The sequence below is a fragment of the Octodon degus genome, unplaced genomic scaffold (genome assembly GCF_000260255.1).
Source record: "Octodon degus isolate 3935 unplaced genomic scaffold, OctDeg1.0 scaffold00054, whole genome shotgun sequence".
NCBI classification, from domain to species: domain Eukaryota; kingdom Metazoa; phylum Chordata; class Mammalia; order Rodentia; family Octodontidae; genus Octodon; species Octodon degus.
In genome coordinates, this window is record NW_004524630.1 from 2862212 (window position 1) to 2878193 (window position 15982).

At 40.5% G+C, this 15982-nt stretch overlaps 1 protein-coding gene and 1 long non-coding RNA gene across 2 annotated transcripts in view; both read left to right on the plus strand.

Moving 5' to 3' along the window:
• Positions 1-93, plus strand: part of LOC111817310 — a 1695-nt gene extending 1602 nt beyond the window's left edge. The window contains exon 3 of the long non-coding RNA XR_002821548.1: positions 37-93. This is a non-coding gene — a long non-coding RNA (uncharacterized LOC111817310). The remainder of the gene's footprint in view (positions 1-36) is intronic.
• Tmem68 (transmembrane protein 68) overlaps positions 1-15982 on the plus strand; it is a 31834-nt gene that overhangs the window by 4005 nt on the left and 11847 nt on the right. The window contains exons 3-5 of the mRNA XM_004633407.3: positions 6450-6617; positions 9373-9566; positions 14047-14107. Coding sequence (XP_004633464.1) covers positions 6450-6617; positions 9373-9566; positions 14047-14107 — 423 coding nt within the window. The remainder of the gene's footprint in view (positions 1-6449; positions 6618-9372; positions 9567-14046; positions 14108-15982) is intronic.

Here is a 15982-nt window from a genome sequence, read left to right on the forward strand (position 1 = left end):
TATGCACTGTGTAGCTGCTGAGGCACAATCCCTGAGGTCTAAGGCTGCCGTGAGCAGAGGCTGCCAGCGCCGTGCGGGATATGCAGTGTTAGCGTCTTAATACGGCACTCACGTGCTTACAGATCTCCTTCAGGGACTTACCGTGGCAGACAGTTGAGACACAGTGACTCCTTAAAACTTCATAATACGCATTTTATTTACTATTTCTGTCTTACCTGTGTGACAGCTTTGCTTTAGGTTTGTTGTCCAAGGAACACTAGGAAGCAAGGTCTGGAGACAGTGTCTGACATCCAACTCTGAGTCACGTTCTGTGTCATGCAGTAAATCTTTCTGGGTTGCGAATTCAGGGCCCAAAGTCATGGTTTTCAGCGAGTGTGTAAATAGGAATCATAGGCGTTGTTGTTTTGTTTGTTTGTTTTGTAGTGGAACCGGGGATTGAACTCAGACCCTTGCGCTTGCCAGGCAAACACTTACTCTATTGAGCTATCTCCCTGGCCCCCAAGTATGATTTCTTAAATTGTAGTTTAAGAAAAAACTCTAGAATTACAGAAAAGTTGCAAAAATAGTATCAAGTTCCTCTGTGTTTGACCAGCTCCCCTGAATGTTACCATATAATCATTGTACAATTATTGAATTAACAATGGAATAGTACACATATTACTTTACATATGTTACTCCAGTTTAATTATTTTTCTACCAGAGTTCTTTTTTCCAGAGTCTCTTACTGAATTTAGTTGTCAGGTCTCCTCTAGCCGGTGGCAGTTTTCTTTGTTCTTTCATGACTTTGACAGTTTGGAAGAATATTGGTCATAGACTGCTTCTCCGCGTGGAGGTGGTATTTTCCATACCCGGGTTAAGCTCATGTGTTTTTGACAAGAGTGCCTTCAGTGTACTTGTGGGTGCACCATAGCGGGGGCCACAGTGCTGCTGTGTCTTCTTACTCGTATTTCATCACTTCTTCAAGACGTCAGATGGCTTTGTTACAGAATCACTATTGTTTTTTGCTGAGGATGTGGGTCACTCATAGAGCACTTGTTTAACATGTTATGAGGCCCTAAATTCACTATCCAGCACCACACCACACACAAAAAGGTTCTTTTCTTTTTACATTAATTGATAAATTACTACTAGGGAAGCTGCCTTAAAACTTTGTAAAGAGCCTCAAATAAGATACTTAACTTGTGAGTCTTTTATTCCCATCTTCTAATTGGGTTATTTTAAGGAAATGTCATGTAGTATGTAGCGTAATTTCTAAACTTTCAGTAAATGTTAGGTGTTGTAATTTTAGCATTAATGTCTGCTCCTTCTGCCTCGTGATCACTATTAAGTCCAACTTAGCATGCTGGGCCACTGATACTTAAAGTGTTCCTTTGCCAGCTGTCACAGTTTTACTATTATTCCCAGTAAGAAAGGTGTTTTGCCATGTAGTATACAGATACATGTCACTTACTGTTTCATGAGAAGTGTATATATTTTTACATGGAGTCTGCTCTTTATATTCTATTCTTTTATTTAAAAAATAAAAATCTTCATAACTCACTAAGGTGATTTCATGGTTCCCTAAGTTGATTTCACAACTCGTTAACAACTACGCACCACCCTGTATCTGGAACCCCGAGGCTGTGTGGGCCGTGCTTCCCTGCAGCGTGGTGCAGGCGCACAGACGTGGTGGTGGCCATCGCATCCTGGCCGGAAGGCGAGAGGGCTGTTGAGCGCAGCGTTCTTCATCGATGGAGAGTTTTTGTGTTTTATGGTTACTGAGTCCAGTACAGTATTTGGCATATAGATACTCTCTAAATATTATATTCGTATAGGACAAACAAAGGATCTGATAGCTTTTGCATGCGACTTGTAGCGTGCTCGAGGCAGGCCTGTCACTCCTGTCGTGTCTCACAGCAGGGTGCTACAAGCTGTCTCCTTCATGATTGTACAATTTCAAACAGCAGTGGTACAAACCACACGGTAGGACAGTAGTGCGTGTCCTGCTGTGGCACAGTCTAGTGCAAATGTGTTAAAATTGAACAGGCAAAAGTAACTGTGCTACTGCCATACCTAGAGACTAATGAGGTGGCCGGTGCCAATGGAAAGTGATTAAAGAGGGTTCAAAAGGAAGGCAGAAAGAAACAAAGATTCGTAAAATAAATTGGAATTGTATCTGAAGCTTCTCTTTTTTCCTTCACCAAATGCATGAGCCTCTGAGTTCTACCAGACTTTTAAGGAGCAGATGATACTCAAACTGTTTCAGAGTAAAGAAAAAAAACGTGGAGTGTCATAGTGTATTCCACAAGGCTGGGGTAACTTTGCTGGCCGAACAAAGGGGAGCACACCCAAAAAGGATATTTGTGTTCAGTCTTACAGAAAAATGGTCTTATAAACTCTAGTACTTAGGACTTAAAAGTGAAAGCTCTATTTTAGAAAACATCCACGATAAATGATGAGCCAGACCAGCATGACCTTAAGGTTTGATCAGGAATTATAAACAGCTAATAAATGTGCAAAGCTCCTACTAGTTACAGAAATACAAGTTAAAGTGTCTTTGAGATACCATTTTTACCCAAAAGATTGACAAAATAAATTGGCATTGTTAAAGAATACGAAAATGATGAAATGAAAATCGTCACTCAAAGCATGTGGATAGGCAGCGTAATCCAAGCATTTGGGAGAGGGAGCCAGATTTATTACCTGTAAGTTTAAAATGCGACTATCAAATGAGTACCAGTTGCTTTAGAAGAATCTATTCTAGTGACACATGTTTGGTGCACAAGGATACATTGAATGAATATTTGTTGCAGCAGTGTTTGTAAAAATTCGGAGTGATACAGTCATCCCTGAGTAGCTGAATGTACTGTGGTACGAACTTGTTATGGAATGCTTTATAACATTAAAAAGAATAAGATTACTTCCTGTGCCTGTCATGGATAGAGCCCCGAAATACATTATTTACAGAAAAGGTTCACAGGACTGGGGAGATAGCTCAGTGGTCTAAGCACCTGTCTGTAAGCGTAAGTTTCTGATTTGATCCCCAGTACTGTGTGCTGTGCGGGGCCCAGAACTGGGCATTGGCGCACACTTACAATCCCAGTGCTGGGAGGCTGAGACGGGAGGATCAGTACAGGCCCGAGCTGTGTAGTGAGACAGAGAAGTTCATAATTGTACTCGTGGTAATACCCTAGCTTATTAAGTATACATCAGCTAATAAAATATGAGCTATACCCAGAACTCGGTCATGAGTCACTTGGGGGTAAGTGGTGTGTACAGAGATGAACTGGAAACCCAGACTGTGGCGCAGCTAGACTTTGGAGGAACTTGAGGCCCACGCTGAGGATCGGGGTCTCTTCTGCTAGGCAGTGCAGTTCTACTTGTTTTCCTGAGAAACATCCAAAAGTGATGTCATGTTGGATTGAAAAATACATATTTTTTATTAGTGCTTATTTCACAAAATTCTGGTTTTCAGTGTATATATTTTGATCATGTTACTCCTCTGCTAGCTGTTTTTATCCATCTCCCTCTTATTCCTTTCTTCTTGTCTAACCTTCTCCTGTTTTTATACCATTGTTTCTAGGTTGTACATATTAAGAAGAACATGTGACACTTTTCTTTCTGAGTCTGGTTTATTTTGCTTAAAATGATCTAGAGTTCTTTCCATTTTCCTACATGTGGCAAAATATCATTCTTTACGGCTCAGTAATACCTGCCCCTTCTCCTTTCTCCTCTCCCCATATGTGACATTTTAAAATTCATCTGCTGATAGGCAGGTACTCCAGTGGCGTGTTGTGGCTGTTGCGAATCATGCTACAGTAAGCATGGTTATGCTGCTTTCCCTGGAATAGACTGTCTTCAGTATACACCCAGGAGTGGCGTAGCTGGGTCAGTGGCGGCTCTACCTGTAGCGTTTTGAGGGACCTCTGTGCTGATGCGTAGAGGCTGTGGGAATTCACGTCTCTACCGGCAGTGTAGAGGGCCGTCTTCTGCTGTGTCCTTGCCTGCTCGTACTTTCTCAGATTCTTGGTGGTGGCCGTCTGGCTGGGATCCGATGGAATCTCAGTGTGCTTTTGATGTGCAGTCCCTGATGATGAAAGATGCCAGACGTATTTTTAAATACGTATTGGCCATGTGTACTTCTTTGGAGAAATGTCTGTGCTGTTCATTTGCCCATGTATTAATTGGGTTACTCTACTTTTTGAACTCTATATTCTAGATATTACTCCCTCAGAAGAGTAGCTGGCAAAATTTCTCTCCTGTTTGGTAGGTGCTGTCTTCACTGCTAATTATTTTCCTTATTGTACGGAAACGTTTTAAATAGATGTAGTTGCAGTTGCTGAGTTTTGCTATGATTTCCTGTGCTTCTGGAGTCCTAATAAAAAGGCCTTTGTTTGTGCCTACAGATTCAAGTATTTCCTGTGTTTTCTTTAGAAATTTCAAGGTTTTAGCTTTATTACCATGTCTTTGATCTTTTTTCAAAAAGTGTATTTAGTACAGGGTCTACAGGGTCTCACTACATAGATGAGACTGGTAGTGATCCTCCTGTTTTCAGCCTCCCAAGCACTGGGATTACAGGTGCGCCACCATGCCCAGTCTCAGTGGCCACCTCAGTGCGCCCGGGGGTGGGGACCGGCATGTCACGTGGTGCTGGGGATTGAACCTGGTTCCTCTGTCTGCCTAAACAGGAGCTTTGCTGAGATATCTGGCCAGCCCTTTTGGTCCATTTTTGAGTTGATTTCTTACAAGGTGAAAGATAAAGGATCTAAGTTGAAACATAAAAGTACTCAGTTTCATAGCACTATTTGTTCCAGAGGTTGTCTGTTCACTAGTGCATGCTTGTGGCTCCTCTGTCAAGAATCAGGTGGCCGAAGTTGCGTGCTTATTTCTGCATTCTTTATGTCTTCCATTGGTCTCAGTGTCTACTTTTGTGTGAGTACCATGCTGTTTTTGTTACTATAGTTTTGTAGAATAATTTGAAATTGGGTGTTGTGATGCCTTCAGTCATCTTCTTTGTGCTTGGTATTGCTTTGGCTATTAGGATTGTTTCTAGTTTGTGAAGAATTTCATTCTTATTTTGATGGGAATTGCATTGAATCTGTAGATATCTTTTGGTCATATGGCCATTGTAACAATTCTGCCAATCTATGAATGTGAGAGACTTTTCATCTTCTCGTGTGTTCTTCAGTTGGATTGATCAGTGTTCCCTTACTTCCCTATAAAAACCATTTACCTTCTGGTTTGGGGTGATATGCTGATGTTGGAGGGAGCTCTCACGAGCCAGTCCCTTTCCAAGAGCCCGGCAGCTGCCAGCCAAGTCCCAGCATGTGGCCCTTTGGGATGTTGGAGGTCCTGCTTGATTTCTGTCGGACTCCCCGTCGGGTCCTCTCCCGAGAGAACCTTAGGAATATTCTGTACAGAATATCCTCCCAGGGAGTTTTATGTCTCAGAAAATAGTATAATTGAACCTTTTGGTAACCTTATATCACCTCAATAATTGTTCTGCAGAACTTAAAGTAAATTGAATAACTTGAATTAGAATTAAGTAATAGGAAAATATGTAAGTTCTTTATATCATACTTGGAAAATTGTATTAGTGTATGAATAAAAACAATCATAATGCTATCTAGAAAAATACAAGATCAAAGAATGGTAGAATGAATCTACAAGGTTAAAATAAGTTCTAACAGATAATATTGAAACTAAAAACAATTTTGGGTGGATTAACAGCTCTGCAACATGAAGCACACTCTCCTGAAGCCACTGTCTTTCTTAGCTCTGTACTGTGCTGGTGCTCGGGAAAAGCAAGCAGTTTGCCCCCGAGCTGGCCTCTTCTCGCTGCAGGGAGGAAGGGGACTCCTGCGGCTGCAGCGCCAGTGCTGGCTCTCCGTTTTCCTCAATCTGTAGCTCCTCCAGCGGTGGGCAGCCTGGCCCAGTCATCCTCCCTGTGTGGACTCGCGCGGTCTCTACCTCTACGAGTAGCAGGTCTGCCCTGGTGGCCGCCATCCCCTGCACTCGTGGGCGCTCACCCCGGGCTCTGACGCTGGGTGCGGCACCCTCCCGGCCCGCCCTGGCTGGAAGGACCCTGGATACCAGGCCCGGCCGGCCGTGGGTGTCCTCGTTTCCCTAGGCTCTGGCCCCAGGCCTCGTGCCTTAGGCGCCCTTCATCTTCCCGCTGTACACCAGCAGGTGGTGCCAGGTGCCCTTCCAGGGGCGCCTTTCCTCCCCGGGCGGTCCCAGCTCTGCCCACCCCACAGGGCCCCCCAGGCAGGCGCATGTCTTATCCCGCCCCATCTGTGCCATGAACTCATTTTTCAAGGAGTACATAAAAGGAGGAAGAGAGGGGAGTAAAAGGGAACCAGGAGAGGTAATGTACTTAAAAAAAGACAGCATTTGAGTCATTAGCCATTGTTCAGTACAAGTAAACTAATAAATGTATTTTAAGTATCTGAATTTTGTCTTTCAAACAGGTTACGAAGTTCATGGGATAGAAAAAATACCGGAAGAAGGACCAGCGCTTATAATTTTTTATCATGGAGCTATTCCTATTGATTTTTACTACTTCATGGCTAAAATTTTTATCCTCAAAGGCAGAACCTGCCGAGTAGTAGCTGATCACTTTGTCTTTAAAATTCCAGGTAAAGTCACCAAAGATAGTGAAAGTGTTTAATTAACATGAACAAATTACATGGTAGTCTGTCTCTGAGGTCTAGTGCCGCTTGGGAAAGTTTTCTGTTATTTTAGGGTAACAAACTTAAAACTCTGATTTGAAAGCATCTCATTGACTTGTTTAGGCAGTCTAGCTAAATAAAAATATTGTGGCCAAAACTATGACTTACGTTTTTCCTTGTTGACAGGTGTTAAGTTTCATTTCATTTTTAAAGTTAAATCTGTCACCCTGTCTTCGTGGTGCTCTTGTTTGTGCTGCCCAGGCTGGCCCGGCGCTCTGGCTCAGGGCAGGCCCCGCCTTCTCTCCTGGTACCTGGACTGCCGACCCCTGCTCAGGCTCACACTTGGCTGTATTTTTGTGTTGCTAGTGCCCAGGGCCATGCACTTGAAGCAGTTTACCACTGAAACATGTCCTTAGACTCAGTGTTAAACAGAAACTCTTAAGTTTTGCAAGACATTATATAACTTGACATAGAAGATGATTGATTTCTCCTAACACGAATTCTTTTGTAGGGTATGTGATGATTTTTGTAGTTTAATTTTACTGTTAAGAGTTTCACAGCAATCAGTTTGATAGCAAATCAAAATAAAGGAAAAAATTAACCAGGTTATATTTCTACATAACTTTTAAACTGTTGCTAAAAGCTTTTAGCCTTTTAGAGAAACATTAGCTAGATGAATTCAAACCCAAGACAGTTTTTTAAAAAGCCTGTTTTGGATTAACTCACTGAGAATAAATCTATTTTCTTCTGCCACTAAATCAGTAGGAACATGCCAAGAAAGCTGGTAGTGTGTTCTTTGAAATAAGCAAACTGACCTATCAACAGACTCACATTGAGCCATGAACTGAATGATGTTGCACTTCGGTGCCCTTCAAAGGCTGTGCGCTGTGGTAGCATAGCGTATCCGCTTATGCTTTGCGAGTAAATTCAGTTGGCCGTAAGGCTTCCCCTCAAACGTGACACAACCACTTTACAGTGGACTTTTGTACCAGAGATCAGAAGAGCATCATTATAATCTTATTCTCACATAGCCACTTACCACTTCATTTTTAATTTGTACATTTTCAAGTATTTTGCAAACAACTTTGTGGATTTTTAAAAATGATTTTGTGTTAGCATTAACATTCCACTTATGTTTTATAAGGAATAGTTTTAGTATACAATTGAATTGTTTAACTTTTTCTTTTGGAATTAGGCTGCATTCCATTTGTTTCCTTTTTAGAAATAGTACTTCTTAGCATTGGCTTTTTGAAAAAAGTTTTGCTTTGTGATCCTTGTACCTTTTTTATTTTTAAGGGAGGGTCTGTAAAATATTCAGGGTCTTACTACTAGATCGGATTTAAAGTGATCCACCTGTGTTCAGCCTCCCAAGTGCTGAGATTACAGGCTTGTGCCACCACACCCGTCTCAATTGCTGCCTCAGTGCACCCCTGGGGCAGGGTGGGGCCAGCGTGGCAGGCTGGGGGATCGAAACCCCAGCCCCTGTGCCTGCTTTCAGGCACTTTAATCCACTGAGCTATTTGGTCTGCTTAATCCTTGAAACATTTTGATACTGATTTAGCTTAACTTTGTCACTGTTTTTGTAAGGTATAAAGTCTTTATATGTCTTGGTCAAAGAGAAATTTTGTATTTTATCTTAGTACTTTATGAAGTCCCTTTCATTCAGTTCATTGTGAGAATGCATTTAGTAAAATCAGTAAAAAAAACCTGCTTAAGCCTGAATGATAGTTGTACTTTTTGCTTCAGATCTTTCAACCCCTGAAAACTGTTGTAGTCTGCAGAGTTTTTAGTCGTCACTGTGCACTTCCAGGTCTTGGGAAGAGATGCACATATGCACATATGCTGTACTAACAGCCCTCTGCAGCTTCAGCCCAGGATTTGATTAAAGCATTTGCAGACAACATTGTGTCTTGCAGCCATAGATTGTAATTTGAAAGCTGTATAACATTAAGACTTGGAATTAGCTATTCTTCAATCAAACATCACTTTATTAAAAAGTCTTGGAGCCAGGGAGATGGCTCAGTGAAATAGCGCTTCCCTGGCAAGCGCAAGGGCCTGAGTTCAATCCCTGGTTCTGAAAAAAACAAAAAACAAACCTCTATTAAAATAAATAAATAAATAAAAAGTCTTAATGTCTGCTATTACTACCTTTTAAAAGTTTAATTGTAGGATTAGTGTTGTGTAACTTTTAATTTCAGTAGATTACAGTAGATTATCGTCTGGCCTGTTTTGGCTGGGCTAAGCATAGATTTGCATTCTCTTGAGTGATTCTTAGAGGATTAATGTGACATTAGATTTGTGTTTGCTGATAGGATATTCTGATTGCTGAAACAAGTACTTCGGAATATATTTGAACGTTGTACTAGGTCTATGTATGTGAGATTTCTGCCCTGCCACTGCTTAGCCGAGTGACTGTGCTCATGCTGCCTAACTTGAGGGCAAGATTGCCGCATAAAGTGGGGAGAAGAAGCCCTGCTTTCCAAGGTGGCTGAGAGCGTTAGCTGAGCTTCGCTGTGTGAAGTAGCCCACGAGGCAGTGATCGGTGGTAGGTGGCTAGTAGGAGGAGCTGGTACTTTACAAGTAGTGTAGTTTTATGTCAGGAGTTGTGTTATGAAATATGTTTGCTGAAACAAATATAATCATGTAGGTTGTGAGGAGTGTTGTTCTCAGAGGGTTGAACAAGAAGTATTTAAGATTTATTTTTGTAATTGTGTTTCTTTAGGGTTTAGTTTATTACTTGATGTATTCTGTGCTCTTCATGGACCACGAGAAAAATGTGTTGAAATTCTGAAGAGCGGTCACTTGTTGGCCATCTCACCAGGTGGCGTTCGAGAGGCCCTCATGAGCGACGAGACCTACAACGTCGTGTGGGGCAACCGCAAGGGCTTCGCTCAGGTTGCGCTCGATGCAGAAGCGGTGAGTTGTGTAGGTTAGTTCTTCCAGTAAGCTTAAGTAGGTGAAAAGTAAGTGCTTACTGAGCCCAAATATGTCAGAAAGACAACAATTGCAAGCTCTCGGTACAGAAGCATTCCTAGTGTGTGGGATTCGTAGTAGATAAAGCTTATCTGGAAATCTGGAAAATATTCAACAGAGTTTATTTTTTTAAAGGTGAAAATCCAGCATCTTTTCATGACATTTGTAATAGTGTACAGCTAACTTCTCCTGTCCTGCAGGTACACTTCTCTCCTAAGTATAGTCAGCTGGATTATATGTGTTTTAGTTCCTTGGGTACCTTTGATATGAATGGATTGATACCTTTCAGTGATGGTTTTGTTTCTTCATAGTTCTTTTTTTTTAATAATAAGCCCCAAGTGCTACATGATTTCTATCAGTCTTCATCAGTAAGTGGAGTAAGCTGTGTAATAGTAAAAGATAATAAAGATCCTGGTGTAGGTTAGATGTTTCTTAAAGACTTTCCAAATGAATTTGTCAATAAAGTGTACCTTTGTGGTGATTTACTGTAATTATTCTGCCTACTAAACAGTGCAAATGTCATCTTTTGTTTTTCTCTTAGAAAGCATTTTTCAGCATTTCGGTTTTTGTATTGTACTTTGTTCTATGAAACGGTTATCTGTTACTTAGGAAGTGTCTCTCCTTATGTTCTCTATTTTTATTTTAGGTTGTCTGAAAAAGAACTTGTACTTCACTGGTAGGGTCCAGCTGTGCTTTTTCCAGGCCTGTAAGGTGGAGGCTGCGGCCGGGGCTGGCGCCTCTCAGCTTTCGAGTGCTGGCTGATGCTGCCCAGGCACAGTCTGCATGCTTAGCTCATGCCCAGCCTTCAAGTGCAGACTGTTGATTACAAAAGGAAAGTTACAGACAGCACGTTCTAACCGAAAATATTACTTGAAGAGTAGATATATTTATATTTTAATTACAAAGCTTATGGCAGGCGTCAGGCACGTCTCTGTCCTGTATCTGCACGTGTACTACTTGCTGTAACTGCTGTGCCTTAGTAACGTCCTAGCGCGAGTGAACATCATTGGCCACGTGTTGAGGTAGTGTAGCAACGGAAGCACACTGTCGTGGCCGAGGCCTCATATTCAGAGTCTAGCGACAGTGACCAGCTTTGCAGAGGCCTTTAATGTTTGTTTTGTTGAATTGACGTTTTTAAAAACGTAAACTAAGTATAGTGAAAATGAGTCTTTTGAATTTAATTTTGTTAACAGTGTTGGTAAAAATTAAGACTAATCGTATTATTGAAGCAATAATAAACACTGAAAACCTAATTAAACTAAAAGCTAAAGAAGATTCACTGCTTACATTCATATTTTGAAAAAATTAACTTCTTAAGAGAATAAGAATAGATTTGAAATTACGTGTGTTTGTCATGGAATTCCAGTTTTTTATTCTTAAATTTGTAGTTTTAAGTAGCGTGTTGCTTAGAAGTTTGAGAGAAAAGATAATAAAGGAAGAACTCTTTGTAATCTTGAGTTTCTAAATAATCAGTTAAAATCTTGATATTTCAGTTATGCTTTTTGTATAAAACTTCAGAAAATTTAAGAAATGATGAAGGAAACTTTCAGGTGCAGCTTCATGTTGTAGCCCTCAGCAGTCTCCTCAGTACAGCACAGCCGCATTTTGTGGCACCTTTACTGGCTGACCGTGGGGGTCCTGTGCAGTCCCGTGAGGTGATGGAGGTTACAGATGGGGAGACTGAGGCACCAAGACATGGAGGGCTGGAAGGGATCTGGTCACGGCGAGGCAGCCGCAGAGCAGAGCACAGTTCAGGACTCGAGGCAGTGGCGCGTTGCTTCCCCTGACTGCGTTTCACAGTGAGTTTTTGGACATCTGAGGTGGATGTGGCCTTGCAGACGTGTGAGGGGGTCTTGCAGTGATGTGTGGTGCCGCTGTGCGTGACGCAGGGCCCCCCTGGACGTCCCTTAAGTGCCCTCACAAAGTCGTTCCAAGTTAGGAGTGAAACTTAAGACTCTTGTGAAGGATTAGCTACAGTTAGAGCGGGACGTCCGGGTGTGGCTCGGTGGTGGGAGGCTTGCTCCAGGTCACATGCTGGCGCTCAGTGCCCAGCATGCAGTGAGCAGTGGTGACATACTGACCTAAGTTAAAGAAAGGTCCGGAGGGCCGAGCCGTTCACAGAACACTGGTAGGAAATACGTATGGTCATTTGGGTGTGACAGGCTTTTTTTGTAGATAGTATGAGTCATTCTTACTCTGTAAATTGCTGAGCATTAGGGCTTTGAAGAATTTTTTAGGTAATTGAGTGTTTAAATGGGGAAAAATTATCCTTATTTGGAAAATAAATAAGAAATATAAAAGAAAATAGCATTTTGTTTCAGTAAATTGTGATTCTGTATTGTCTCAATCCATAAAAACTCACTGAGCTGAAGATAATTATTACTCCATTTTATCCCTAAAGACTCAGATGTGCAGTAGTTTGTCCAGTGCTTTTCATTTTTAATAGAAGCAGGACCCTAAGAATATGCTAATCGGATTGCCCAAGAATAGTTCTAAAGATGCCCGTTCTGCCTTACACATGCGCATGCATACACGCAGAGACACGTGCATATATGTAAAGAATTGCATTGTGGGTTACCTATGCAGCTCTTTTGTCTACGTAGTGTGTGCAGGGAAGGGCTTAAACAGTCGTACTGCCCCATCCAGCTGCAAAACTTAGGACGCATAGACCCTGGCTTAGCATGCGAGGTGGAGCCTGCCAGGGTGAGCTTCCTCCCAGCCTCTCAGTGAGTTCCACAGAGTTTCCTGTTCAGGGAGTGCTGTTGAATCTGAGTGACGTGTAGAGGTGTGGTCTTCTTGGACCCTTCTGGGATCACGGCAGTCAGTAGGCATAACTCAGCAGTGCTGGTCAGGGGAGGTGAAACTGAACCTCGGGAGTGAACGTTTTCTATTGTCTTGGATAGTTTAAGTTTTTGACTGAAGACATTTATCACTAAAACATTAGGATTTTACCACGTTTTTGGGGGTAAGATACTGGGAATCAAACTCATGACCTCACGCTTGCCAGGTCGGCCTTGTGCTGCTGAGCTGCATCCCCGGCTACATATTTTGTTTTGTTTTTTTAAACTCATGATTTCCTACTTTTTTTTTTTTTTCTTTTTTTAACAAATTAGTTCTGTGTACTATACTATCTTTGTTAGCCTTGTAACTTAATTCCGTAAGACTTTAAATTCTTAACCTAACTTTTTCTTTCTCCACTTCTCTCCTTATCTGGTTTTGAGGCCACTCTGGCTATTTCTACCCCTTGTGTTTAGAGAACACAAATTAATTAGAAGCGTTGCCTCTTTTTTCTCTTTTCACCCCTTCTTTAACTGACACATCACTCCACCTTCTTTTAACTCCTTACCAGTTTGATACACTGTCCTAGTGTTTGGGTTACAGCAGTGACCGGAGCGGTCCTCACAGCACAGTAGCTGTCTTCCTTTCTGCTCAGAGAACAGCTGCAGGGAGTGTCTTACAACTTTTCTTCAACTAGTGGTTGGTAGTTCTGGGCGAGGCCTTAACGCATTATGCACAAATCCGCACTTGTATTTGCTTTTTTTGATCTATGAATATCAATGAATTTTAAAAGTTAGCTTATTTAAATATGTCTCACACCCTGCTTGTTAGGGCAGTTCTTATATTAGGCATGTACTTACACTTTGTGTGACTAACATGGTACTCGACATACATAAATACGGTCTTATCCTAAAACGTTTCACGTAGTATACTTGTGTGTATATTGTGTCTATCTGCTTTGGTATTCTTGGTAGCATAACCTCCCTATGTGATACTTTATGCTATTTCATTATTTTATGATGTTAATGCTTTAATTATTAACATCACCTATGGAAAAAATAAAAAAAAAGATCATGACCTCATTAGTAAAATTCTTCTGAAATTAATGATGTGAGAGAATTCTTAAATATGTATTTTTCCATGTTTTCTTGGTAGTCCTACACTTTTCGTGAATATTGAGCATTTTATATGTACGCAGCCTACAAAAAAATGCTATTTTACTAATTTTATGAACAACATGATAGTATCTTGCCAAAATATGTTGCTTAAAGTTACATAACTTTCCCTTTAGAATTTGTCTTACAACTTCTCTTCAGTGAACATACTGTTCAGTAGCTCCCTAAAGCCAATGAAATTATGCTGTAACCTATGCTGAATTTTAAGGGTTTATGTAAAATGTTCATGAACTTAGTAAATATTATGTATTACCACAGGGGGGTAGTGTTTATATTTTTACAGTTTATATTTTTACAAATGATTAAATTGAATTTAGTCAAGTAAATCACACTAGTTATGTGTGCCTCTTTTTAAAATCTTTTTTTTTTTTATAATTTCAATCAAGCCTTCAAAAGTTTGCCTTAATTACTCAATAGTCATTGAATAGACTTATTTATTTACCTTTTTTAATTCAAATTCTTTCCTTCAGCCCATTATCCCTATGTTTACACAAAATATTCGAGAAGGATTTAGATCACTCGGAGGAACAAGTAAGTTGTGATTCATATGGTTTGTAATTAGAATAGATACTTAAAATATGTGGACTTTTGAACTCTGTAAGGAATTCTTTTGAATTAACTTTAGAAAATGGATACATTATTTAGATTTTATTATATAGTCTAAGCAGTAACTGGCTCTAAGTATGGCATTTCTTAGATATTATATTTTTGTTAAGCGTATATACAGTGTACATATGTGGGATCTTATTTGTAGAGGCCTTTTAAAGTTTCAAAGCAATTTAATTAATAGAGTAGTATTACTATAGTAGTAAGCCGTGTCGATGAGGTTTAGGAGAAACTTACGTGCCCTCTTCACCTCAACCCTGAAGTTCCAGCTTTGTAAAAGGATGACATTCTGTATTGAAGTAAGATTAACAACCTAAGCAGATGTCATTTGTTCCAGTTTATTTCTGCCACTTTAAGGGAAAAAAGTATATTTTATATCATAATATAAGTAATTGAAAAAAAATTAATCCACCTTTGATATACTGGTTCAAAAAAGCTTTTAATCCAGTTATAGAAACGATAAGAATTGATGTCTTTTCTTTGCAAGTGTCTCTGTTTTCTTCCTCCCACCTCTCTCTTTCCCTCCCTCCCTCTTCTCTCTCCCCCTCTCTCTTTCTTTGTCTTTTTAAGACAGGGTCTCACTATGCAGTTCAGCCTGGCATTAAGCTCACTTTGTAGCCCAGGCTGGCCTTGAACTCACAGTGATCCTCCTGCCTCAGCTGAGATTATAGGCATGCACCACCATGCCTGGCTGTTTTCTGATTTTGCAGTTTTCAGTGTAACCTTTATTGTATTCAATGAACTACTTTTTTATCCCTAGCACTGTTATTGTTAGTATTTGGATACCTGTACCAGTGAGTCCTATTTTGAAGAGCTTGAAGTTGCTCTTTAATGTGTAATGCTGCTATTTTGTTCATATTCCTTTATGCTTATTGTCTTAATTTTCCTCTTTTTTTAGTATTTGAAGTAGAAAGACAAACTATTACAGTGTTTAGCTTTTCTTGTAGAGTTGTTTCAAATTTTCCCTCAGCCTACCCCTTTATAATTTAAGTGGCAAACCAGAAATTATTCCAGAAATGTTTCCTTTAAGTTAATGTTAAGATTCCACGTGACCTGTCTTGGCCGTGCAGGTCTCAAGAGCTGATTGTATTTGAGTGTGCCTCGGGGAATGTGTTTTGCATTTGCGCACATTAACCTTGCTTTCCACTTTCAGTAACAGTGCATACCTCTGCAGTGTGGTCCTGTGGCTTAACCTTTTATGAATTAATTTAACAGTATTTTTAAAACTTAGCTATCAGTTTATTTTCTAACTATATTTAATCTTGCTAAATTTTAAGCTTGATCATTAATATTTTTGTTTTGATGTATTAGTTTTGTTTTTCCAGTTTACAATAATCTTTGTTAGTATTTAAATAGTTTATTGGTTCACTGTAGTCTCAGACTTATCTAAACTTATTTATGCCCCCTCCCTTGTCTTTTTTTTTTTTTAATTATTATTTCTTTGGTTCAGGGTCTCACTATGCAGCTCAGCCTCATAGTGAGCCTCCTGTCTCAGCCTCCCCAGCACTGGGATTACAGGCGTGCAGCGCCACACCTGGCTTTGGTGGCCGGCTCAGTGCAGGGCTGGCCTGGCATGCAGCCCCGGTATTGAACCTGGGTCCTTGTGCTGGCCTGACGGGTGCTTAGACCGCCAAGCTGTCTCCCTGGCCCCCTGGTCGTTTAGGTCACTTATTTTGAGTCTAAATATTTATCTTCTAGCATTTGGTTGCAGTCTTTACTCTTTGGTAATAATAATTGTCTTTACAAATTCTTGTATTTACAATCCTTTTTTAAGCTAATACATTTTAAATTAAAAAAATG